Genomic DNA, 25,642 nt, shown 5'->3' with positions numbered 1-25,642 from the left:
CAATCATTAGGATATGTGTATCCCCTAAAACTCATATGTGTTAGACTTGGTACCCAGCCAAGATGCTACTAGGATGTTGAGAGCCACAGCCGAAGGGGCCCCAGCAAACTTCCAGCTGCCAGCAAACTTCCAGACTGCCGGCTGATGATTGGCTCACAGCGGCCCCAGCAACATCTAGCTGATTGGCTCCTCTGCGGTGATACTCATTGGAGATGCTCATTGAGCTGTTTCCCTGCCCTTTCAGACTACCAGCTGATGATTAGCTCACAGCGGCCCCAGCAACATCTAGCAACATCTAGCTGATTGGCTCCTCTGCGATGATGCTCATTGGGCTGTTTCCCTGCCCTTTCAGACCACGGAGCTGCTCATTGGGGGACTTTTTTGGCTCCGCCCATGCGACCCAGCCAATCGGCCTCAAGAGCAGGAGGATTGTGGGAGGAAGAGGCTGGGTTGGGGGGTGTGGCTTGTGAGACACCTGTGGTGGCAGTTGGGCTCTGAGGGTTTTTTCCTGAGGAGCTGTTTTGTTTGGCCTGTGTAGTTCTAAAAATAAAGTTAGTTTCTTTTGACAAGTGGCTCCTGAATTGTGCCCAGCCAGTCTGCGACACTAGGAGGTGCTAGAACTTTTAAAAGATGGGACTCAGTGGGCCATCTTATATTGCTGTGAGCATACCCTTAAAGAGTTTGTAGAACATCAATCTCTTCTTTCTTTTTTGCTTCCTGGTCAGGAGATGAGCAGCTCCCCCTACCATGTACTTCTTTCATGGCATATGGTCTTACAACAGGCCCCAAAGCAATAGTACCAACCAATCATGGACTAAAACCATCCAAGCCTGTGAGCCAAACAAATGTTTCCCCTTTTTAAGTTGGTATCTTGGGAAATTTATTACAATAATAGAAAGTTGAAAAACATAAATTTTGAATAGTATCTTTACATGAAAAAGGTAATAGCCAGACATCAATAATTAACTGCTCATGTCACTAAAACACTGAGTACTATATATTTCTAATTTCAATGTCAATCCAAAAATTGTTGGAAAAGTTCACATATATGCTTATGTGTTTGGTTTAAAGAAGAAGAAGATGAAAATATAATATTAGAAAGGATAAGACATTCCCACTTCAGTGTATAATCCTAATTTTGATACACAGGGAAATATAGACATATTGAGTAGGGGACTCTAAAAATTGCCAAAAATTACTTTACATAGAAAGTAGCAAACAGAATCTTAAGAAGCAAATGTAAAACCATGAGCTTCAGAATATATGAGCAGAAGGGAATCACTTCTAGAATGGTGGAATCATAAAAATTGGCTCCTGCATAAAGTCAAGAATACTGTCAAAATTCTTCCAAATCAACTTTATCAGAAATCTGAAAACTAACCAAAGGCTTGCAACAAACCAAATGTTATGTATGAAAGAAAAAGCAGCTGCATTTTGGTAAAAACAGCAAACTTTGTATTTTAAGTTGACACATTCCCAGCACTTCCTTGCCAGCTCTAAGGCATGCTTGAAAGCCAACAGTCTCAAAAATACAATAGCTATGAAATATAGTTGCCTAGCAGTCAGTGGAGAGGACAAATGGGTTGAGTGCCTCCAAAGTTCCATCTACAGAGAAACATTACTCTAAGACTGTGGAGCAGCTCCCAGAAAACCTCCATTCTCAGGTGTCATTTTATTAGCCATGACTCAGAGTATGCTATATGAAAGATTGTAGTCCTAGGGCATTTGTCAAAAACAGTCAATGACAACTGTTTAACACTGCATCTACCTTGGTGGTGACATGAGTTGGGACTAAGAGAACTTGATTTCCACGTTTGCCACATTATATTGTCTCAAATGTCTAGTTATCAACAACAACAAAAAATTATGAAAGACACAAAGAAACAGAAAAATATAACCAAGCAGGAAGCCAAAAATGTTAGTAGAAATTATTTATGAGAAAATCCAGAAGTTGGACTTACTAGACAAAAGATTTTGAATTAGCAATATAAAGATGTTCAAAGATTTAAGAGAAAATCTGTCTAAACAATTAAGAGAGTGTGAAAATAATCTCTCACCAAATAGAAAATATCAACAGAAAGAGCATTTTAAAAATCCTCTCAAATTCTGAACTGAATAATATTCTGAGGTTAAAAAGAACAATATTTACTAGAGGGATACAACAGTAGATCTGAACTTGCAGAAGAAAGAATCAGTGAACTTCAAGAAAAATAAATTGAAACTATCTAGTTTGAGGAACAGAAAGAAAATTAGTGAACTAAAATGAAGAAAGTCTGAGAGACTTATTTTTACTGATTTGTGCATATCATAAAAACAGAAGAGAGAGAATGAGGAGAAAAGGAAAGACTAAAAAAGATTCATATCAAGACATCAAACTGTTGAAAATGAAAACTAAAGTGATAATCTTAAAAAACAGTGAGAAAAAAACAACTTATCACTTAGCAGAGATAAGTAAATATCAGAAAATATGGAGGTCAGAAGTTAGTAGAATGATACAAAAAGACTCAACTAAAAATTCAACATCCAACAAACTGTCCTTTGAAAAGGAAGAAAAAAATTAATGTATTTTAAGATAAATAATCAGAGAATTTATTGCCATAAGACTTGTCCTTCAAGAAAAACTGGTGCAAGTCTTTCAGGCTGAAATAAAAGAGCACTTGATGATAACTCAAATCTACATGAAGAAATCAAGAACACCAATAAAGATAATTACCAAATAAATATAAAAGCACACATATTTTTGCTTGTAATACTTTTTTCTTCATCTGACTTAGAAAAAAACTTTGTAAAGAAATAGTTATAGGGCTGGGGTTGTAGCTCAGTGTAGAGCACTTGCCTAGCATGTGTGAGGCACTGAATTCGATTCTCAGCACCACATTTAAGCAAATAAATAAATAAAGGTCCATCAGTAACTAATAAAAAATATTAAAAAAGAAATAGTTATAAAAATATGATGATGGGCTTTACAACATATAAAAATGTTATTTGAAGAGGATAATAGCACAAAGGAGGCAGAGGGGTAAAAACTATACTGGAGCGAAGATTATATACTATTAAGTTGTTATTAATCCAAACTGATTATTTTAACATGTTAAGTATAATACTAAAGTGTAACTATTAAGAAAACAACCCAATACATCAGTGATGAATGTTCTGAAAGAGAAATTAGGGAAACTACCCAATTCACAATAGCCTCAAAAAAAAAAAAAAAAAAAAGCCAAACCAAAAAACCTTGGGAATCAATTTAACAAAAGAGGTGAAAGACCGCAAAATGAAAACTACAGAGCATTAAAGAAAGAAACTGAAGAAGACCTTAGAAGATGGAAAGATCTTCCATGCTCTTGGATAGGCAAAATTTATCTCGTCAAAATGGCCATACTACCCAAAATGCTATACAGATTCAATGTGATTCCAATTAAAATTCCAATGTCATTCCTTACAGAAATAGAAAAAGCAATCATGAAATTCATTTGGAAAAATAAGAGACCCAGAATAGCCAAAGCAATCCTTAGCAAGAAGAGTAAAGTAGGAGGTATCACAATACAAGACATTAAACTATACTACAAAGCTATAGTAAAAAAAAAAAAAAGGCATGATATTGGCAACAAAATAGACATGTAGACCAATGGTACAGAATAGAAGACACAGAGACAAACTGATATAAATATAGTTATTTCATACTAGACAAAGGTGCCAAAAACATACAGAACTTGTATCCATTAAATCTGTGTATTTAATATGAACCTGTATCTAGAGTTGACAAAGAACTCTTACAAGTCAGTAATAAAAAGATAAACTTAATTAGATACAAAAATCTAAATGTGTCCTATATACAGCTTTCATAAGTACACAATTTATTTCATATAATTCATAAATAAATTTATATCTGATGTGTCTGGCACATAGTAAGTACTCAATTAAGAGTTAGGAATAGGGTCTGGGGTTTGGCTCAGTGGTAGAGCACTTGCTGGAGCACACATGAAGCACTGGGATCGATCCTCAGCACCACATAAAAATAAACAAATAAAAAAAATATTGTGTGCATCTACAACTAAAAAAATATTTAAAAAGAATAAGGTATAATTATTATTCAACTCCTAAAATTCTTTTGAGTGTAATAAAATAATAGTGCTTTCTGTATTACTCAGAAATAAATATGACCATGAACTAAATTAAATATGTCTTTTAACTTCAACTCCAAAAAATTTATATTTAGGTTTGATAAAATAAACTCTGAATCTATCTCTTACACATACAATGTTAATTTAAAAATACATCTAATTTATATAATTTAATAAAATATAACATAATTTGCTCATCTAGAAGAGAGGTAAAGGATTTGAATTAGACATTTCTCCAAAGCGGACATACTCACAGAACTTCAAAAGATGCTCACACCGTTGGTCATTAGGCAAATGCAAATCAAATTCAGGAGATTAAAAAAAAAAGATAATAACAAATGGGATGTGCAAAAACTGGAACTCTCATTCACTTGAGGGCATTTAAAGCAGTTTTGGTACTTTAGAAAATATTTTGGCAGTTCTTCAAAATGTTATGATGCAGCAGTTCTACTCCTAAATTTCTAGAAAACTGAAACCTTACATACACGAAAAAAACTGTACATGAATGTTCACATAGCAGTTAATATTCACAAAATTTAAAATGGAAATAACCCAAAATGGAATAATGGATAAACAAAATGTGGTATACATTAAATAATAGCATTTTATTTGGCCATAGAAAGGAAATTCTATATATGCTACAACAAGGATGAGCCCTGAAAGTATGTCAAGTGAAGGAAGCTAGACACAGGAGGCCACATTGTATGATTACATTTATAATAAAACATCCAGAATACGTAAATCCATACAGAGAGAGAGAGAGTAGTTACAGCTCTCAGGGGGAGAGGGGAGAAAGAAATGAAGGGAAGTAACTACTAATATATTTGGGAATTTTTTTTGCGGGGGGGGGGCAATGGATATGTTTTAAAAATAGTGGTGATGGTTGTGTATTTCTCTAAACAGTAAAAATCACTGATGTATATTTTAAAAGGAGAATTCTATGCTATATGAACTATATTTATATAAAGCTGTTATAAAAATCATAGAAAGATTGTTAATTGGAGGCAAAGATGCTTATGATGAAAAAAAGCAACAGTACAAGCAAAAATACAAAGAGACTATAGCTTTCCATGTCCAAGAGGGTAATCCTGATTCTGGCTATGATAATGGAATAAAAGAGTAGACTGGGGAAATACAATGGATGGAGAAAGCAACATATGTGGGGCATGAAAGAACCAGATTAGCCTAATGTATTACCAAGGTATTGTTGGTAAGAACCAAGCAGCTGGTAGTACCAGTGACAACAAATTGAAATGGAAAGACCCAGTGAAGGCCCTGGGCGAGGACAGAAGTTTACTGAGCTGTACTCATTTTTTTGTTCTCTAGGTTACTAAACATTAACAGCCTAAGAACTGATCATAAAGAGTTTTCTAGTATACTGGAGAAAGAAGAGAAAAATTAAGATTAGAACATCATCTTGGGAATCATTCACACTTAGGTATTATTAGAAGAAATGTAAGAATCAGTGGGATTTCCAAGTAGGTCTCAAGGAAGAGCAGAAGGAGCCCCCTCACCTAATTCTTGGGTGACACTCATAACTACCTTTTCATTCCTCACTCCTGTTCTTCAAACAGCTGTCTGTGGCATGTGGGTAGCATAGTTTGAAGTGTAGCAGGTGTTTGTAATTTCCTTTCTCAAGGTCACAGGTGATTCTGCCAGTGCACTAGAAAAACCACAGCTTCTGGGCCTCTTTCTTCCCACCAAGCCCCAAGATCCCCTTCTCACATCCAGATTACTCTCTTGCTACTTTAATCCACCCACAGCTATTAAAACTGAAGCACTACTCTTCCCAGGAAATCAGCTAAAATTCTGTTCACTAACCTCAAACCATTATCTGTCTGAAATTTCTTAGTGGGTGGACAGGATGTTTTCCAAGCAATATTTTAGAAACTCACTCTCTTAGATATTTTCCTGGTAGATTTATTAAGAGGGAGGAATCTGTTCTGGGCTGTCTTAAGTCCAAGTCTTCTTGACCTTTTTGTTGTTGTTTTGTTCCGCTCTTCCTTCAGGGGAGCTCAGCTATCTACAGTCTCTGTCACTACACCCTCTGCCTAATTTCATTAACAGTAATGTTACACAGATCAGATGGAATAACATAGTATATAGAATTTTTAAAAATATAAATGGTTTTATAAGTGTTAACTGCTGTTTTTATTATCTGAACTGCTCCTAATTTCCACAAAATTTGTCTTGTGCTACTGAGTGACATTAAGAATTTATTTACATATGTTGATTTTGTTTTTAGAATTAAGATGTTTGGTTAGTCTATCATAATGCATTAACAAAATCTAACTGTTTCCAGATGATCCATATAAACCCTTCATCTTGGTTTTTCCATTGACAAGTGGTGATAAGAATAGCTATATCTTATAGAAGTATGATGTCCAAGTGAAATTGTCCACATAAAACACTTTCCACAGTGTTTTGTACAAAGAAGTACTCAATAAATGTTAGGCCTAATTATTATTGTTCAACTCTTGAAGCCCTTCAAATTATCACAGAAGAATAGAATTTTTAGTAAAATATTTCTATGGAACACCTATAATCATAAATGTTACCCTGTTTTCAAATAAAATAACGATCTACTAACTCCAACTCTATTTCTGAAGACATTTATTTCTGGGTCTGATAAAATATCATCTAAATATAAAAGTGCTCCCAGAGAAATGTGTCCATGGTGCCATAAGATATAACCAGCCACAGATATGGTGACAAGAAAACTTTATAAAGTTCCAATAAAAACAGAATGTCTTATTTCCTCTAGGGATTTGCCTCACTTAATCTTTAAGCATCTAGCTAATCTGTGAGCCAATTATTTGATTATACCAAGAGGTGTCTGTGTTAGTGACTGCTATGGGGCCATCTGTCAAAAACTGATTTCACTGCTGGAGACACTGAGATGATGGCAGAATAAAGAGCATTACAGGAAGATGGTACTTTATAGACTTGTGTATGACAAAATAAGAATCTATGGAATATTAGTAGTAGCAGGTGGTAGATGTTCATTTAAGAAGGAAAAACAGCTAGTTTGATAACTTTTGTTTAAATTTCTACCCAAATGGAAAATTATATTTCTATAATGAGGAATGTCAATTTTTTTCCCAATGATTTCTTTTATGACATGATCAATTTAAGTTTTGGTTTCTGTTATAGACATTTCAATGCTTCTTTCAGGTAACCAAATTTTATTTTGCTTTTTGGGAAAGAAAAAAAAATAAGTAATCACCAAATCCTATTTTAAAAGATGTGCAGTAAAAGCTTTGTTTAAATACCATATAAAACTGAAATTACTATTAAGTAATACCTCTCAAACACAACATGTAAAATCTTAAATCAATTGAAGGTAAAGAAATAATTGCAGGGCTGGGATTGTGGCTCAGTGGTAGAGTGCTTGCCTAGCATGTGTGAAGCACTGGGTTCTATTCTCAGCACCACATATAAATAAATTAATAAATAAAAAATAAAGGTCTGGGGCTGGAGATGTGGTTCAAGCGGTAGCGCACTAGCCTGGCATGCACAGGGCGCTGGGTTCCATCCTCAGCACCACACACAAATAAAATAAAGATGTTGTGTCCACCAAAAACTGAAAAATAAATATTAAAAATTTCTCTCTCTCTCTTTTAAAAAAATAAAGGTTCCATTAACAATATAAATGTTTTAAAAAAAGAAATAATTGCTATTTTGATTGTGTACACTGCTTGTTGTTTTTCTAATGTTTTGAATAAAGACAATTCATAAGGAATATTATAAAATTTGTTTTATGGTTTGGGAGAGTTATTGCCATAGAAAAAAAATCAAAAGAATTTTGAAAGCCTTGACAGTAGGTCAAAAACAATTTTATGAAATCCACCAAGGATAAAAACATAGCTTTGCATTGAGAGTAATAGTAAGCTGGTTACTATTAATAGTAATAGTAATCAGGTTAGTGGCTACTTAATTGCTGTGTGTTAGACACTGTACTCAGCCCTTAAGTCTTCTAAAAGATTTAATTTATCAAGAATTTAAAATGGAATGATTTTAATTTCTTTTGGTTTTCTATGCTTACAAGTACTGTTTTAAAAATATTTACGCTCTTTTGAATTGTCCTTGATTTATGGTTTTAATTATCTTATTCTTCAACTTCTACCAAGAGTATATAACTAAGCATCCCTTTCCTTGTTTTAGGAAAACTAGTGAAATTTGAAATGAACAAAAAGATTCCTGGGTGTTTGTTTGATAGCACACTCCACAGCCTGAGCAGCACCATCCCTCTTTCATACTGCACTACTCCTGCACTGGCTGAGCTGCAGAGCTATATGGACACCATATCCTGAAGTTGGGCATCATTTCATTACACATTTGGAAAGACCAGGTCCTGCAGTCTGCAATGAGGGGACTCTTATTTTTGAGACAGGGTCTCAGTATGATGCCCAGGGGATAGTGATTCTCCTGCTTCTGCCTCTCAAGTAGTTGGAATTCCAGGAGTGCACCATGTGGTCAGGCTGACCCCTTAGTTTTTGATCCAATGAAGAAAACTAACCTATCATCACTTATTAAGCAGCATGAAATTTCCAATAGCAACAACAGTGTTGGGTATTCATTACTTGACTTGGTAAACCCAACTGCCTTATGTATACCTAGAAGTGGATTCGAGTCCTGAGAACAGGAAGAATGAGTGAAATGAACAGTGACCATTTAAAGGATGATTAGCAGACTTTTTTCTGCTTTAATACATTGCCCTGGAGCAACAAGTGCAGCAGGAAAAGATTTATAGAACTCTAGACTTTAATTCTTCAACCTTTCTCACTTTACCAATTAGAAAATTTAAGTCCCTTATTACCAAGGGAACTTGCCACAACTGATTTCTACTCTTCTGTCAAATGCTAAAATGTGCAGTTTACATCTTTCTCCTGCCCCATTCATATTGCTGGATATTTCCTTTCATATGGAAAATGTTTAGTTTGAACAAAAATTTTTTACACAACTAACAGATTTTGATTTTTCAGTTTTAAAAAATATGAAAAAAGAAAATATTTACTGCATATTCTATATAGATTAGTCTCACTGCAGCTCATTTGGCATAATATTTTTTTTCTTTTCTGAAATAAATTAGAAACATATACACAAAGCAAAATTAACTACTATTCTATTTTCCATCTACTTCTCATAACAGACTTCCTCAATTACTTCTGATTCATCACACCTCCTAGTGTGAAACCAGCTTCCTTGTCTAGGGTCCTGGTTTCCACTCCTCCAAACAAAAACTCTTTCCACTTCTGGAGGTTTTTAGAGTTTTCCACACTAAAAATCTCCAATAAAATCTCATAAGTTTTCAAGATGTTACACTATTCCTAATCTCCTGTTTCTCTTTTCTCCTCAGTGTCTTCTTATGAGGGCTCTTCATCTAACCTTTTAAATATAGACTTAAAAATAAATATACTTTAATCAGTTCTAAACTTCAAATCTTTTTCATTTCTACTTTCATGGTTTCTTATTCAGACTATTATCACCTTAAACATGGATTTCTGTAGCTCACAGCTCATTTACCTTCTTCCTTTCTTCACTCACCTGCTTTCATTTCATGAGATGCTTTATATCAATCTTTTAAAACATTATTCTCTTACTTTGTTCCTGACTTTAGGGGAAATACTTTTGTTTTTCCTCATTCACTATAATGTTGGCCTTGTCATATATAGCCTTTATTATGTTGAGATGAATTCCTTCTATCCTTACTTTCTTCAGGGATTTTTTATAATGAAGCGGTGTTGAATTTTGTTGAAAGCTTTTAATGCATCTATTAGGCTGATCATATGATAATTGTTCTTGGTTCTATTTAGGTGGTGTATTACATTTACAGATTTTTATAGGCTGAACCATCCTCACATTTCTGGGATAAAACCAACTTGATTGTGATGTATGATCCTTTTAATGTGCTCCTAAATTTAATTGGCTAAGGATGTCTACTCTTACCACTTGTATTCAACATAGTACTTGAAATTTTAGACAGAGAAATTAGGCAAGAGAAAGAAGTAAAAGAGATACAAATAGGAAAGGAAATCAAATTGTTCCCGTTTGCCTTATCCTGTACTTAGAAGACCCTAGAGGTACCAGCAGAGGACTTTTAAATATGATAAACAAATTCAGCAAAGTGGTAGTATACAAGATAAACATATAAAAATCAATAGCTTTTTTCTAAGAATTCACTGAGAAAAAAATTAGGAAAACAATTCTATCCACAACAGTGTCAAACAAACAAACAATAAAACCCTCCAAACCAAGACATAAACCTAACAAATGAGGTGTAAAATCTCTCCAATAAAACTATACCATACTGAAAAAAGAAACTGAAGAAGACACTAGAAGATAGAAAGACTGCACATGGTCTTGGATAGGCAGAATTAATATTACAAGATGTGATCTACTGATTCAGTGCAATCCCCATCAAAACACAAATGATATTCTTCATAGAACTAGAAAAATCAATCCTAAAATTTACTTGGAAGAAAAAAAGATCCAGAATAAGACCCTAAGTGAAAAGACTAACATTGGAGGCATCACAATACCTGATTTCAAATTATACTAAGAGCTATGGTAACAAAAACAACAAGGTATTGATCTAAAAATCAGACATGTAGAGCAATGAAACAGAATAGAAGGCACAGAGACAAACTCACATAGATACAGTCCTCCGAATTCCTGACAAAAGTGCCCAAAACATATGTTGGAGAAAAGATAGCCTCTTTAACAAATGATGTTGAGAAAATTGGATATGCATTTATAGAATGAAACAGATCCTATCTCTCACTCTGTACAAAAGTCTACTCAAAATGGATCAAAGACTTAGGTACAAGACCAGAAATTTTGCACTTGGATATATCAGCACAGATAAAGACCTCCTGAAGAGGACCGTTATGGCTTAGGAAATAAGAGCAAAAATCAATAAATGGGATGACAACAAATTAAAAAGCTTCACAGTAAAGTAAACAACAGTGAAGAGACAACCTATAGAATGAGAGAAAGTGTTTTCCAGTACTCTTGTGATACAGGGTTAATATCCAGAATATAGAGAGAACTAAAAGTTAATCCCCAAGTAACCCAATTAATAAATGGGCAAAAATGCAGAACACATACTTCCCCAAAGACATACAAATGTCCAACAATTATGTGAAAAAATGCTCAATATCCTTAGCCATCAAAAAAAAAATGCAAATCAAAACTATACTGAGATTCTATCTCATTCCAGTTAGAATAGCAATCATCAAGAATAAAATTATGATAAGTGCAGGGAAGAATGCAGGTAAAAAGAAACTCATATACTCTGTTGGGAATATAAAATAGTGCACCACTCTGGAAATCAGCATGGAGGTTTCTCAAAAAGCTAAAAATAGAACTACCATATGATCCAGCCATACCACTCCTTGTTATTTATTCAAAAGAATTAAGGTCAGCATACTTTAGGGATACATGCATACCCATCAGTTATGAAATCAGCCTAGGTTTTCATTAACAGATGAATGGATAAAGAAAATGTGGTATATATACAACCAAGTTTTATTCAGCCACAAAGAACAAAAGAATGTCGTTTGCAGGAAAATGGATGCAACTAGAGACCACAATTTTGAGTGAAATAAGTCACGTGTGGAGACAAAAAAGTATCATGTTTTTTTCTCATATGTGGAAGCTAGATGGAAAAACCAGGAAAACAAAAGAGATGCCATAAAAGTAGAAGGGAGACCATTATGGGGGATGCCGAGGTCTGGGGGAGGGTAGAAGAAAGGGTGAGGAAGTACTGAGGAGTCAAATTAGAATCCAGTCATGTTTTTATGGATGTAAGAATATACCACATAATGAAGCACACCATTCTGCTTAAATAATATGTACCAATAAAAAATGAGATAGATTCAAATGCTCTGATTTGATTAAAAAAAAATCCCCCTTGATCATATTATCATGTTCAAATGCTTTACTAGTGTTTATATTGATGTTCTTTATTGTTAATCTAATACCCAATAATCCTTATAAATCATGTCCTAATCATCTTTTCTTATTTTCTCCTATTTCATCTACTCTGCTTCAGTCAAACTATCTACTCTATCTATAAACTGTGTGCACTTTTCTTCCTCTATGAACTTTGGTCACACTGTTATTTTTTTTTTAAATCCCATCCTTCTTTTAAGATCCAGTTAGGACTTGCCTGTTCTAAATAGCCTTTACAAACCACCCCAGTCCTAGGAATCCCCATAGCATTCACCCTATTCCATGTTGCTATACTCGTGTGCAGACTGCCTTAGTGACATAATGTCCCTTTCATTATTGTACATGTATTAGGATTTAACTGTTTACAGGTTACTTTTCTAATAAGACCAAGAGATACTAAAAGACATTTATTTTATTTTATTTTTTTTTAGAGAGAGAGAGAATTTTAATATTTATTTTTCAGTTTTTTTTTTTTTTTTTTTGGCGGACGTAACATCTTTGTTTGTATGTGGTGCTGAGGATCGAACCCGGGCCGCACGCATGCCAGGCGAGCGTGCTATTGCTTGAGCCACATCCCCAGCCCAACTAAAAGACATTTATAAAGGCACCGAAAAACATGTGTGTGTATATATATATATATTTTGCCTGGTATAGTTCTGTCATGTGTATACTGTACATCTGTCTGCTGATAATTTAGAAAATAAGTTGAGTTCATGCCACTGTTATATGTAGTCCTCCAGTAACATGAAATTTTCAGAATTTTAAGTTTGTCAGATAAAAAAATTTAAAATTCAGCAAAGCCAAAAGATAAAGGGGGGGCAGGGAGTCTAAGAAAAACATAAATGTCAGTAGAGTATGCTAATGGGGAAAAATCATCATAAACTTCATAATTTACAGTGTCTGGGGAAAAATAATTGTGCAGACACTTAAGAAAAATGTTATAGTATGAATAACTATAAGTCACCTTAAAAAATGTATTTTGCATTTATATTTGAATTTCAATGGAGCTGCTTTGAATTGTTACTTTATTGATAAGTGAAACAGGTTCTTTTATGACTTAAGTTATAAAAGCTTAGAGTTTATGGGTTCCCTCCCCACCCTGCAATTACCTACAAGAAGAGATTGGACATGGTTCTATTTTATGAGTTTTATAGGGGTACATTCACCCCAGTTTATATATTATGAATTCCTGGAAAATGCTAGATTGGAGAAAATAAAGTGTACCCTTTGAAGACATTTCACTTGAATTCATGCATTTATACATAAACAAGCTGTGCCAAATATTATATTAAAATATGAAACAGCCACATTTACATAAATTATATATAAAGTATGTTAAACAAGTGTAAAACTGCAGTATACAGCAATGTTGAGAACCTGAAGAAAGGACAAAACAATGATAACAATCTAACAATAACTCAGAATGATGCAAAAAAGCACAAATATCCTTTTATTTTTTTCTGGAGAAAAAAGAAAAGAAGGTCTATTGCTTTGCAAAGGAGAATCACAGGGGACTCCTGTCCCAGAGACTGTGATTCAGCACAGATCTCTTGTAATCTAAAAGAGATTCAGAAGGAAATTTAACTTACATGATTCAGATTGGTACCTTTATGAATAAATTTAGTGTTAAGGGCAAGGAACATCATGATCATTTAGAAACAGTTTCAAGGTGACAAATTAAGTTTATACATATTTATAACTAATAGATTATAGGAAAAAAAATCACCAGTCAGCCGTTAGAAGGGATATAACTGCAGAATGAATGTGCTAAAGGCTTGCAAAATTGGTTTTATAGCAAGAAATAATAATAAATCAATATTCAAATTAGAAATGAAGCAAGGACATTTTAAATCCTAATAATAAGGGAAGACTTAGACAAGCAGCAAGTATTCCACATTTGGTATAATCTTGATAAAATCATGGTAAAATTCAGACAGTCTGGATTTTATTTGAACTATTGTGGTAGATATGGAGGCGTCTGTGAAAGTGCAAGCTGTATTTTTATAAAGTGCCAAAAATTCATTTGTTAAATAGAAAAATTGTTCTAATAGGTGTCATAGCATCACTGAATAGATTAAGAATAATGAGTAATATTCGTTAAGTGTTACAGTTTTGAAATGTAGAAAATTTACAAAAATTTAAATAATCACTTAAATTAGGCCATACTGATATAATCTGAATTTACTATATCAGTTTTCACTGGAAGAGATTCAGAAACAATGGGGCTGGGGTTGTGGCTCAGAGGTAGAGTGCTCGCCTACCATGCGTGGGGCACTGGGTTCGATCCTCAGCACCACATAACAATAAAATGAAGATGTTGTGTCCATCTATAACTAAAAAATAAATATTTTTTAAAAGAATGCTTTATATATTCAGCATGGTTTACTATGTTTTAATGTCTTATAGGCATATTAATTATGTCGGAAAACATGAAAGCTGTGGACTCTGCTATGCATATGATTATACATTAAAGGGCAGGTATGTTTTAACTTGGGAAACATTTCCTTATGCTAGTTGTGCTTTCTCTTTGATTTGCAAATAAGTCCCTCATTTAAAGTAAATACAGTTCTCAAACCTGAACTGATTTAACTATTAACTAACTTTTACACCTGCCTTTTGGGATTCAATGACCTTTGATTAATCTGAGGCTGATAAAATCCTGCCTATAAGCAGGTGCAGGGACTTGTTCTTAAAGTGGTAAGATTTAATTCTAATATTGTAATTGTCTCATGTCTTATTTACGTTTCCTCTTAACAGTATAACATTTGGGTGAAATTACCAAGGGAAAAAAGTCAGTGAGAAGGTGGTTACCCTGTTGGCCATTAAATCTGAACTAGGACATTAGGTCAGAAGAAAATAAAATCTATAATAGATGAACAGGCTGAACAGGTTATTTGTACAAAGGAATATTCATACAGCTGATATCTAGTGTTTCTCCTGCAACACTAAATGTCAGAAGGCAAAGATGACCAGTTTCTACAATGTTTTTAGGCAACTAGGTAATGTCAAAATAATAAAAAATTGGCCTTATGCAAAGAGAACTGATATATTTTTAACTATATATGTAGATAATTCATCTCCCATTTTATATTTCTTGAAAAGACAATTTGAAAAATGTACTCTAGGATATTAACAAAATTAAGAGCTCAGGATGCAAAAAAGAGGAGACCATACCCAGTTAAAAAGAGAAGTTTGATTCATTTTGATGGATAAGCTCATATCAAATGGGGATATTCTTTTTCACTTTCTATTAAAGACATCTCAAAACACGCAGGCTACTATTTATATCAAAAAGAAAACAAATTCAAAGTTCAAGTAATAAATAAAACACAAAAAAGAAGTAAATTAAAGAAAGATCGAACACAGAACAAAGGGACAGAGGTGGTTTTGTTCTCAGGCTAATCTATATTTACTTAAGGGTCACTGCTATTATATTATAGTACTATATGCTCAAACTATCCCCTATAACCATATACTTACTGAATAGTCCATTTAGAATTCTAACTTGATCTGTCAAGGAACACACCATTCCCTAAAATAGAGGCTTGAGAAATTCTTACTTATTTCCCTCACTTGGTGAGTAACTGCAATTGGCATTTAACATTCTCCTAGACATAAGCCATTCCCTAGAGTATTTGGAGCAAGAGGGAAGAGGGAGTGATAATGGGTTAAGAAGTAACCTGGAAACTGAGGGGTTAGATACACAGTCAGGAAGTCAGTCCGGAGCCTGGTCTCAGACACTGAAATCCTGGCCAACTCTCTTTCTGTTTTTTTTTTTTTTTTCCTCCCTCAGGTTCAATGAGTGAATTGACTCATCTCCTTTTCAGACCAGGATAGCACAAAGTTTGGGATTACAAATATCTCACTTTGTTCAATTTCCTGAGAGACTCCTTCCTCTCCCTTACTCTAAACATTTAGTATAATTATATTTCTGTAAAAATCAGACTTTACCTGTCCAGCAGAGGTGGGTGCATTGGGTAATGAGTGGACTTGTGACTCCACTCAGAGTTTTTAGAGAAAGGGACAAGGCGAACTGTCAGCAAACTGGGGGACGGGACTGTGGAGGATGGGTAGAACACCTTAGATGGTAGTAAAGAGAGAGAAGGAGAAGTATAGACCCACCTGAGAAATACACATCAAAATTAACCTGGACTCAAGTGAAAACTTGGGGAAGTAATGGGTGTTTGGGGAATGCATGCAAACATGAAATACATTAAAACTTATCAAGGCTTGGGGTACAGCTCAGTGGTAGAGTGCTAGCCTAGCCTGCATGAGGCCCTGGGTTGGATTCTCACCACTGCAAAAAACAAAATTAAAACAAAAACAAAAACAACTCATTGATTGTATAGAGTAGGAATAGTAATAATAAATTAGGAGTTATCAATCCCTAACCCAATTGGAAAACCATAATAAAAAAGACAAGCAATATCTAAACTATTATGCTTTACATTTAGTTCCTAATTCATGGAGTAATTTTGCAATTATTGTCACTATTATAGATATCAATACCATTATTTCTTATGAGTTCATGTGAATTAGGCTCATCATTTAAAAACCTAGGAATTCACAATCAGCCTAGAGGGTGTAACAGAAAACTGCCAGGCTTTACTTTTCTGAGTTCCTGAATGTATAAACAAATAAGAATGTAAGCACATGTGACATAGGAAAGCTTATAAGAATAAAGTGAAGTATGGAAGTATGTAAAATAACTCAATGATGGAGTATATTATTCAAATATATTAAACATAAATTTCTTAATTGCTAATCTATTTTTAACATTAAAGAGTAAAAAGTACATAATATTATGTCTACTCTTAGCATACTTACTAAAAGATAACTGAAACCCATATTATAGCAAAGTAATTTTTATAATTATGCTGATGACTAAATTTCTGATAAACTAGTCTTTTCTGGAGCATCATACATTAAGTTATCAACTATGGTGTATCAATCAGTTGTGTGGATTTATTACAAATAGAAAACAGAGTCAACTTTCTAGTGAGGCAATTATTAATCATCAATAAAATTCAAATAAAGTTTAACATTATCTTTATTTTCCTGAAAAATATATTACTGAATAAAAATTTTTCATAACAAGAAACAGTGAATTGAATGAAGCACTACAAAGACTTATTGTATAGATAGAATAAGAACGTTATATTGAAGGAAAGGTAAGATGTACTCAAGTCTTATGAATCTTTCAACTGGAAACCAGAAAATGATGTATATTTCATATAAATATACCCAGAGATTAAAAGGTAAATCTAGTTGTTTTCCTTTTACAATACGTATTTTTAATATTGTAAATGATTAAGTTCTTTTGTTGTCTGTTAGTAACAGAAGAGGAATAAAAAATAAGATTTTAATTTAGTAAGAGAAATGAAGCACTAATGGCATTCTTTCGCTGTCATACAACATTCACTGTAAATAGTACTAGTGTATGAAATAGCACTCATTTTTAAAAAAAGCACAAATTGATGTGCATAAAGATTTACATTACTTTGCCAAAAACTATAAGCTATTTTAAGATATAAATAAATACCTGTAAAAATACTGTGTCTTATTTTCCTATATCTTTACAAAAATTACAAAGTTTTCTTCATTATTTGGAAAACATGACATTAATTTCCCTGAAGGGACATACTTTTTGCCAAAAGGAAGTCATAAGAGTTTTCTACAATGGTGCTTTGTGTCATTGTAACCAGCATCATTCTGTAGTTTTTTACAGTTTTAACAATGCAAAAAGAGGCCTTACCGTTGGAGGTGAATCTACTTGATGGTTACAAGGCCTTCTTTCTATGCTGATAATCCCTGTGGAAAGAAATGTATTGTGAATATGAGGTTATTATGCCTCTTCATTTTATTTTGAAAACATTCATGTCAGTAAGACATGCCTCATACAGTCTACAAGAAGAAAGCCTCACTCAGCTGGCAGGATCCTTTCAAGTTATATCATGAATTCTTTGGTCAGGAACAGTTGGTGAGTTTAGCTAAGACACCCTACTTAAGGTTAGCTAAGACAGTTTTCCCATTCAAGTGGTCTCTAGCAATAGTGGCAGATGTGCCATATCTTGCTTCCAGCTCAAAATTACACCATTATCTGGACTCTGCTGCATTTCCTCCATGAAAGGTTTATTTCTGACTTGAGGTCATCAAGTTTCATAATGAAATATCATAAAGGCCATGAAAGGAATCACTGCTTCCTTATTTTCTCAAAAGAATAAATAAATCTATTTGAATTTCTCTTTGATCTGACTTCCTACTATGACATATTCTATTATTTATTCAACCACCATGGAGTATTTGAGGAAAAAGAAAGTTCCCTGATTCTCTCCTTTAAAATGATAACACTGATGGCTAATCTTGAGAAATATCCTTTTATCATGTGTGGATTTATCTTTTTGTTCTCAATGTCCTCTACTGCATTTCTTTGTAATAAGCAGCCTTCAAGGATATAACACATTGTATCTCATTTGTAAGATAGTTCAAAGTCAAGCTCAAGTTAAAAATGAACACAGGCACTAGTCTCATTTAGTTTCCAATCTCTGTCCATTAGCAAACTTACATAGAGTGAGGATATCAGAAGAGTTTGTTTAAATAACACACAAGACCTGTTAGAAGTGAGAACTCCAATGTCTGTTAATAGCAATTAGCAAAATTCCTAGTTCAAACAAAATATTAGTTCCTCTGTTTCACAAGCACTTAACATGAAGTATGAAAAGGGATTCAGTGAGATCAACACAAGCAATTGCTTTTTATAACTTGAAAGAATATATTAAAAATGAACAATGTACCATGAAACATTTTTTAAAAATATAGCTTTTGTTTTGTTTTAAAAATTTCTTTCAATTTTTATTGTTAGACAGTGAGGTATAAACTACTAGCTACCTTAATCCAATCAACTAATATTTATTTACAGGCTATCTGGCACTCACTACCTAGCTATAAGATGAATAAATTATGATTGAGTCTAATAAAACAGAGATATTCTGTTTTGAAAAAATACTATACAGTAAATGAACTGGGTTCTATCTTAAATGTAGTAAGTCTTCAGGGTAATTTTAATGGAAAGACTTTAAATCATAGAGGAACATTACCGTTGAGTGAAAAGCTTAAAAAAAAAAAAGACAAGTAACACATTTTAGAAAATATTCAAATAGTGCAGATTTTTTTTTTTTTTTTTTTAAATGCTGGGGATAGAACTCAGGGCTCCATAGGTACTAATCACAAGCACTACCACTGAGCTACATCTCCAGACCCAAGACCCAAGTAATGAAGATTCTTGTTCAAAGATTTTAATAATACAGAGGTACACAGAACAATTGGTGAAATTCCCACTTCCCCAGCCCTGATGTCTGCAACCCTCCTAGCTGTAACCACTGAAAGCAGTCTGGCACCAGAAGCTTTCAAATGAGAGGGCTCACACCATGGGGTTCAGGAATTAGCAACATCTACATGTGTGTTCTCACTATTGTAACCTGACTGCTATAAAACTGACCTAAGCTGATTATAAATTTTAAAATTCTTATCCAATTAGAAAGTAACTTTAGTTGGAAATAAAAAGTAACTTTAAATGACAAAAACAAAACCCCCAAATAAATATCGTTAGCTTATACAATCACAAGGATAAAAACAACATATTTTAGTTTCATTTGCAAGGCAAGAATATGTTGGAAACTTGAATTTTAAAAAGTAGATTACCCAAAGTTATAACCTTAGTTGTAATTTAGATGGCAAATGGAAATAGTATTGTTGGGAAATGTTTTTATCCAAGATTGCAGTAATACATATTCAAAACGAAATAAGCTTGGGGAAAATGTCCTAAAATAGCTTCCTATTTTAAGGAAATTTTACTTAAAAATCTGCATTTGTATCTCAATTTCACTTTTAGTAAAGTATAACAATAAGTGACAGCTCATATTAAGTAGCTTGCTATAATGATCAATTTTACATGTCAACCTGAGTAGGCTGTGGTACCCAGATATTTGATCAAACATGATTCTCGATATTTCTTTGAAGGTATTTTGTTTTTGGATGGGATTAATATTTAAATCAGTACATCCCAAGAAAGTAGATGGGCCTTCATTATGTAAGTGGGCCTCATCCACTTATTTTAAGACTTTAAGAAAATTGCTGACCTCCCCTGAGAGAAATCTGTGGATAGACTGTGTTTTTGAACTTGAACTATAACTCTTTTCTGGCCTGCAGATTTTGAACTTGACAGCTTCCATCATTCCTTAAAGTAAATCATTCTGTGTGTGTGTGTGTGTGTGTGTGTGTGTGTGTACATGTATACAAGTATATACAAACATATCCTATTGGTTCTGTTTCTCAAATGAACATTATTTTCTGGAAAACATGAAATAAATGAAGAAAATGTAATTGTATTTGTACTCTACATTATAAATACATATAGTCATTAAAATACTAATTGTTCAGGAATATAGTTAAAATGTCAAAGTTGTCATATTTTAAATTTATAAAATTTCCAAATGAACTTAAGATTACAGAATATCTCTAAAATGAAAAAATATGAATGAAAATCAATCCGCCAAGAAATATTACTGCTGTATCGTCCAGTCGGAGAATTTCTGCCTTTCAACGTTTAGATGATTTACATTTAAAATAATTAATGGTATGGCTTTAAGTTTACCATTTTGCTATGCTTTTTTATTTTTTTCAGTACTAGATATGGAACCCAGGGGTGATTTACCATTAAGCTGCATCCCCAGTCTTTTAAATTTTTTTATTTTGACACAGGATCTCACTAAGTTTCTGAGGCTGGCCTCAAACTTGGAATCTTCCTGCTGTGGCCTCCCAAGTAGCTGAGATTGCAGGTGTGTACCACATTGCCATCTTACTATTTTACTGCATTTAAAAAAATTCTAATTTGTTATATATGACAGCAGAATGCATTACAATTCATATTACACATATATTACATTTTATTTTATATTCTTTTAGAATAATTCAATATTTACTATTGTATTTTATGTCCCCTAATGGATTTTTAGCTATACATCTTCACAGTTTTAATGATTAATCTAGAGATTACAGATATACCCTTAATTTATTATAGTATACCATGAATTAGGATTTTCCTCTTAAAGGACAATATAAGCACCTTAAATCAGTATTCCTACATTTACCTCACTACCCTTATTGCTTATACTTCTATGTTACAAAAGTGACAATATATTGTTAGTATACTTGTTTTAAAGTCAAGTCTTTTAGAGAATTTTTAAAAATACAGTCTTTTATGTTTGTCCACATACTTATCCTTCCTAGTGTTTTCACCCTCTCCTGCAGGTCCAGGCTTTCAAATGAAATGATTTTGCTCCAGGCGGATGAACCCCTGGTTCAATCTCTTATAGTGAAAATCTGGTGACTGCTTTTCTCCTGAGGTCTTTAGTGGATATTCACTTACGAAGCATGTTCTTGATGAGTAATGAAATCTAGGTTGATGGCCATTTTCTTTCAGAAAGTGATTTCATTCCATTTTTTACTTACGAGAAGGCAGGCATGATTCTTACTGTTATTTCCCTCAGTGTTCATTCTTTTCCCTCTGACTGCTTTTGCAATTTTCTCTTTATGTTTCAATTTCTTCATTTTAATTAAGATGTGCCTAGATGTGGTTTTACATGTATGTATGTAGCATGTATGTGTGTGTATATGTGTCTCCTTCTTGAGATTTGCTTAGATTTTAATGTCTAGAGGTTAAAAATCTTTGTTAAAAGAGTAAGAAAATTCCTAGCCCATTATTTCTTCAAATAGTTTTTAAACTCATTTCCTCTACAGTCCTTCTGAATTCCAATTATACATATTTAGTCCATTTTACATTAACACATAGATCTCATACTCTTTCTTCCTCCCAGGGCTTCGTTTCCCCACTGTGTTTCAATTTGGATAATTTTCATGATTTCAATTGTCTATTCCAGAAGTCAGTGATCCTTTCTTTCAATGAGCCCTATATGCTAACAGGCCCATCTAATAAATTTTCATGTTATCTAACACACTTTTCAGGTTTAGAATTTCCACTAGATTCTTTTTTGGGGGGAATTTCCATTTCTTTGTTGAAATTCTCTATGTTGTCATTCATTTTGATTATGTTTTCTCATAAATTATTCAACGTATGCATCAATTATTTCAAAAGTTTTATCTGTTAATTCCAACATTTCCATCATCCCTGGGACTCTTTTTATTGATTGTAGTTTCTCTTGATTATGGGGCACTTATTTCTGCTTTATTCGCATGCCTTATAAATTCTGATTACAGGTTAGAACTCTTGGACATATAATCAGTAGAGAATGAAATAAAAAATCTCTCTCCTCAGAAAGGGGTCATCATTTCCTCTTTAAGAAAATCTTTAAGAATAAAGATCTCTTTATTCAAATCAGGAGTTGGCTTGGATTGGGGCAGGCAGTTATTACTATAGCTAACCTATTATATTAGGTATTCCAAAAGTAAGTTAAGGTCCTCCGTTTAGGAACACTTTGGGATTTAAACTCCTAGAGATTATGAGAACTCTGCCTTTCTCCCAGTTTCTGGAGTTATTGCTTATGTCACAAAAAATCCTCTAGGGGAAAAATGGTGAGTGAATAAGACTGATTCACATTTGGGATCTTTCAGATTCCAGTCTATCATGGTGGCCCACATGGTCCTCAGCTCATTTCTCCCTATCCTGGAGGCTTGCTCTTCTGTTCCCTTGTGCTTCTACCTCCATAAATGCTCCAATATATTAATAAGTGACAGTTGGCCTTTACTCCTTTATGGGAAGGGCTCAATCTCTTTGCAATTTATTTTATTTAGACTTCTTTGTTTCCACATCTTTGATGACTTTATGTCTATGTTAGGTTTTCCCAATGTTATAGTCAGAGTGATCAAAATTACCAATCTTGTATATACTAACTGGAAGCTGAACTCTGCTTCTATTTAGTTACATTGTTGTTATTTTTTTCTCTTTGTTTTTGGTTAATTTACTTCATTCTTTTGTTTTTCTTTGTCTACTGATCTTGACTTTGTTTATTTTTAATTTTTACCAATGTTTCAATTCTGCTACTGGTTACCTTCCTGATTCTAACAGTAATAAATACATTTATAAAGTATCTATTCTAGGACAGAGATATAAGTTGGACAGGTTGTCTGTAGCAACAGCTCAGATCTCCATCAGTACAGTTGGTAACACAAAACATGAGGAGGCAAAGAAAATGAACACCTCTCTTTAAGGGATTTCAGTATCCTGAAAAAGACCACATCAATGAGAACTGGTAGTACCACTGATGTCAATGTGAGAAACAGAATATCTCTTAAACTAAAATGAAGCAGGCAAAAAGCAAGAATTAAGAATTTTAAAATAGGTAATTAAACAAACAACAAAGAGGACCCTATCTTAAAGAAAGAAAATAGTGGCTTTCAGAAAGCAAATCAGAAGGTAGATAACATTTCCAAGATCACACAACTAATGAGCAGCAGTACCATTACTGAAACTTATGCTCCTAAGCTACATACCCTTCAGACCTATTTATGTGTGTGTTTGGCCCCTGTGGTTGGGACTTAATCTTATTCATCTTTATATCCATAGTACCTAATCCAAATGATCAAAACACAGAAGGTCCTCAAGAGTTGACTCAAATATTAACTGAATGAATGTGTTCCCTCCTAAGCCATATCCACCAGATTCATAAGCTATAATACAGCATTAAGTGTGAGCAGTAGTCATTTAGTCATCAGAATGCTTGAGGATGTGCTGGATTTTTTTTTTTTTTTTTATTTTTTTTTTGATACTGGGGATGAAAACCAGGACCATTTGCAAGCTATGTAAAAGCATCTACTACTGAGCTACATCCTCAGTCCTCTGGGATTGTTTTCAGAAGCTTTAATTTACTTCTTCCTTTAGTAATAAACTCACAACAAAATACAAGGTATTATTACAAACTTATTCTAATTTCCAAGATAATAACATACTCCAGAGAATGGAAGAAATTTTATGCTTCTTAATAGATACTTTCAGTATTTTTCTCTGTAGAAAAATCAGATCGTGACTTTTTATCCCACTGTATAACTATTTTGAACAGAGAATTAAGTATTTTTTAGTTACCCTAAACTCTATTAACCTTCAACTCAAGATCATGATCAAAGAGCGAGAGAAAAAACATAGACTTACATAAAAATGAAAACAGGAAAGAATGCCTTGTTCTGAAGTCAAAACATATATGCATCAACTTTATATATCATCGCAAAATAGCCATGTGCTGCCCACCAAGCACAGGGTACTGTGTGAGGACCTGGAGAAGCTCCCTACTTCCTTAACCATATCTTCTTATGATCTATTGGTTCCAGGCAACACTATACCTATGCATACTTAGTGTTGAAAATCTCCATAAATCTTTTTGTAGGACTCACAGAGAGAATTATCCTTTGATTACCCACGGCTATCCAAAAATAAAATTTTATTATATTCAGGTAGAATATATTTTTTAGAAGGAAGGGATCCATTTTTGTTACGTTTAATATAAAGTTGGCTACATTAAGATTATAAGCCCTTAGAACTAGGAAAAAGATAGGTGAACATGCCTGTAATCCCAGCAGCTCTGAAGTCTGATTGTGATTTCAAAGCCAGCCTCAGCAATTTAGCGAGGCCCTAAGCAACTTAGTGAGACCCTGTCTCAAAATAAAATATATAAGGGGTGGGTATGTGGCTCAGTGGTTAAGTGTCCCTGGGTTCAATGCCTGATACCCATCCCCCTAAAAAAAGGAAAACTAAAAATGCTTTTCAAATAATATAATTTTCTATCTGGAAAGTCCAAAAGAATCAAGGCTAAACTAACAAATCAATAATGATAAAAAATAAAAAAGCATAAAATATAATATATAAAATTCAATACACTTTACATATTCAACCAAGTTAGAAGATATGAAAGAGAGTACTCTATTTATTCATTTTGAGGTGCCAGGGATTGAACTCGTGCATGCTAAGCAAGCACTTTACCACTGAGCCACATCCCTAGCCTGAGAATACTCCATTTACATGAGCAATTTTGAAGATAAAAATCGTGATACACATAAGCAATGTTTCAATTAGAATAAAGAAACATTAAACTACTTCTGAAATTCACAAAGCAGTCCCCCCTCCTTTTTTATGGTACTTGGGTTGGACCCGGGGTCTTGTGCAAACACTGAGCTATATCCTAAGCTCTTTTAAATTTTATTCTGATAGGATCTTACTAAGTTGTCCAGACTGGTCTTGAACTTGTGATTCTCCTGCCTCAGCCTCCCAAGTATCTGGGTATGCAGGCATCTGCCACTGCACCTGGCTACTAACCATTTTCTTTTGTTGCTCTAACTGTCCCCTAATTTGACCAGGAGAGTTGCTTTCTGCCTATTCTCATGTCCTTTGATATGAACCACTTAGCTTTGAGCACTTCCTTACTTATGATGTCCCAAGTTCACCCTGTGATTTCCCCACAGTCGAATTGGAACTGAAATTTCAAAGAGCTTTGGTACTATTAACATAATCAAATTAAAAACTACAGTCTGGGACTCGGTGCACTCAGGGGCTTTGAGAG

The 25,642-nt window shown here is 33.6% G+C and overlaps 1 protein-coding gene across 1 annotated transcript in view; it reads right to left on the bottom strand.

The window, feature by feature from the left end:
• The window catches only part of Ahi1 (Abelson helper integration site 1), a 180,201-nt gene that overhangs the window by 40,245 nt on the left and 114,314 nt on the right, over positions 1-25,642 (bottom strand). The window contains exon 21 of the mRNA XM_076859434.1: positions 17,833-17,888. Coding sequence (XP_076715549.1) covers positions 17,833-17,888 — 56 coding nt within the window. The remainder of the gene's footprint in view (positions 1-17,832; positions 17,889-25,642) is intronic.

Source organism: Callospermophilus lateralis, chromosome 6, assembly GCF_048772815.1.
Source record: "Callospermophilus lateralis isolate mCalLat2 chromosome 6, mCalLat2.hap1, whole genome shotgun sequence".
Lineage (NCBI taxonomy): Eukaryota > Metazoa > Chordata > Mammalia > Rodentia > Sciuridae > Callospermophilus > Callospermophilus lateralis.
This window is presented reverse-complemented; position numbering and strand designations above follow the sequence as displayed.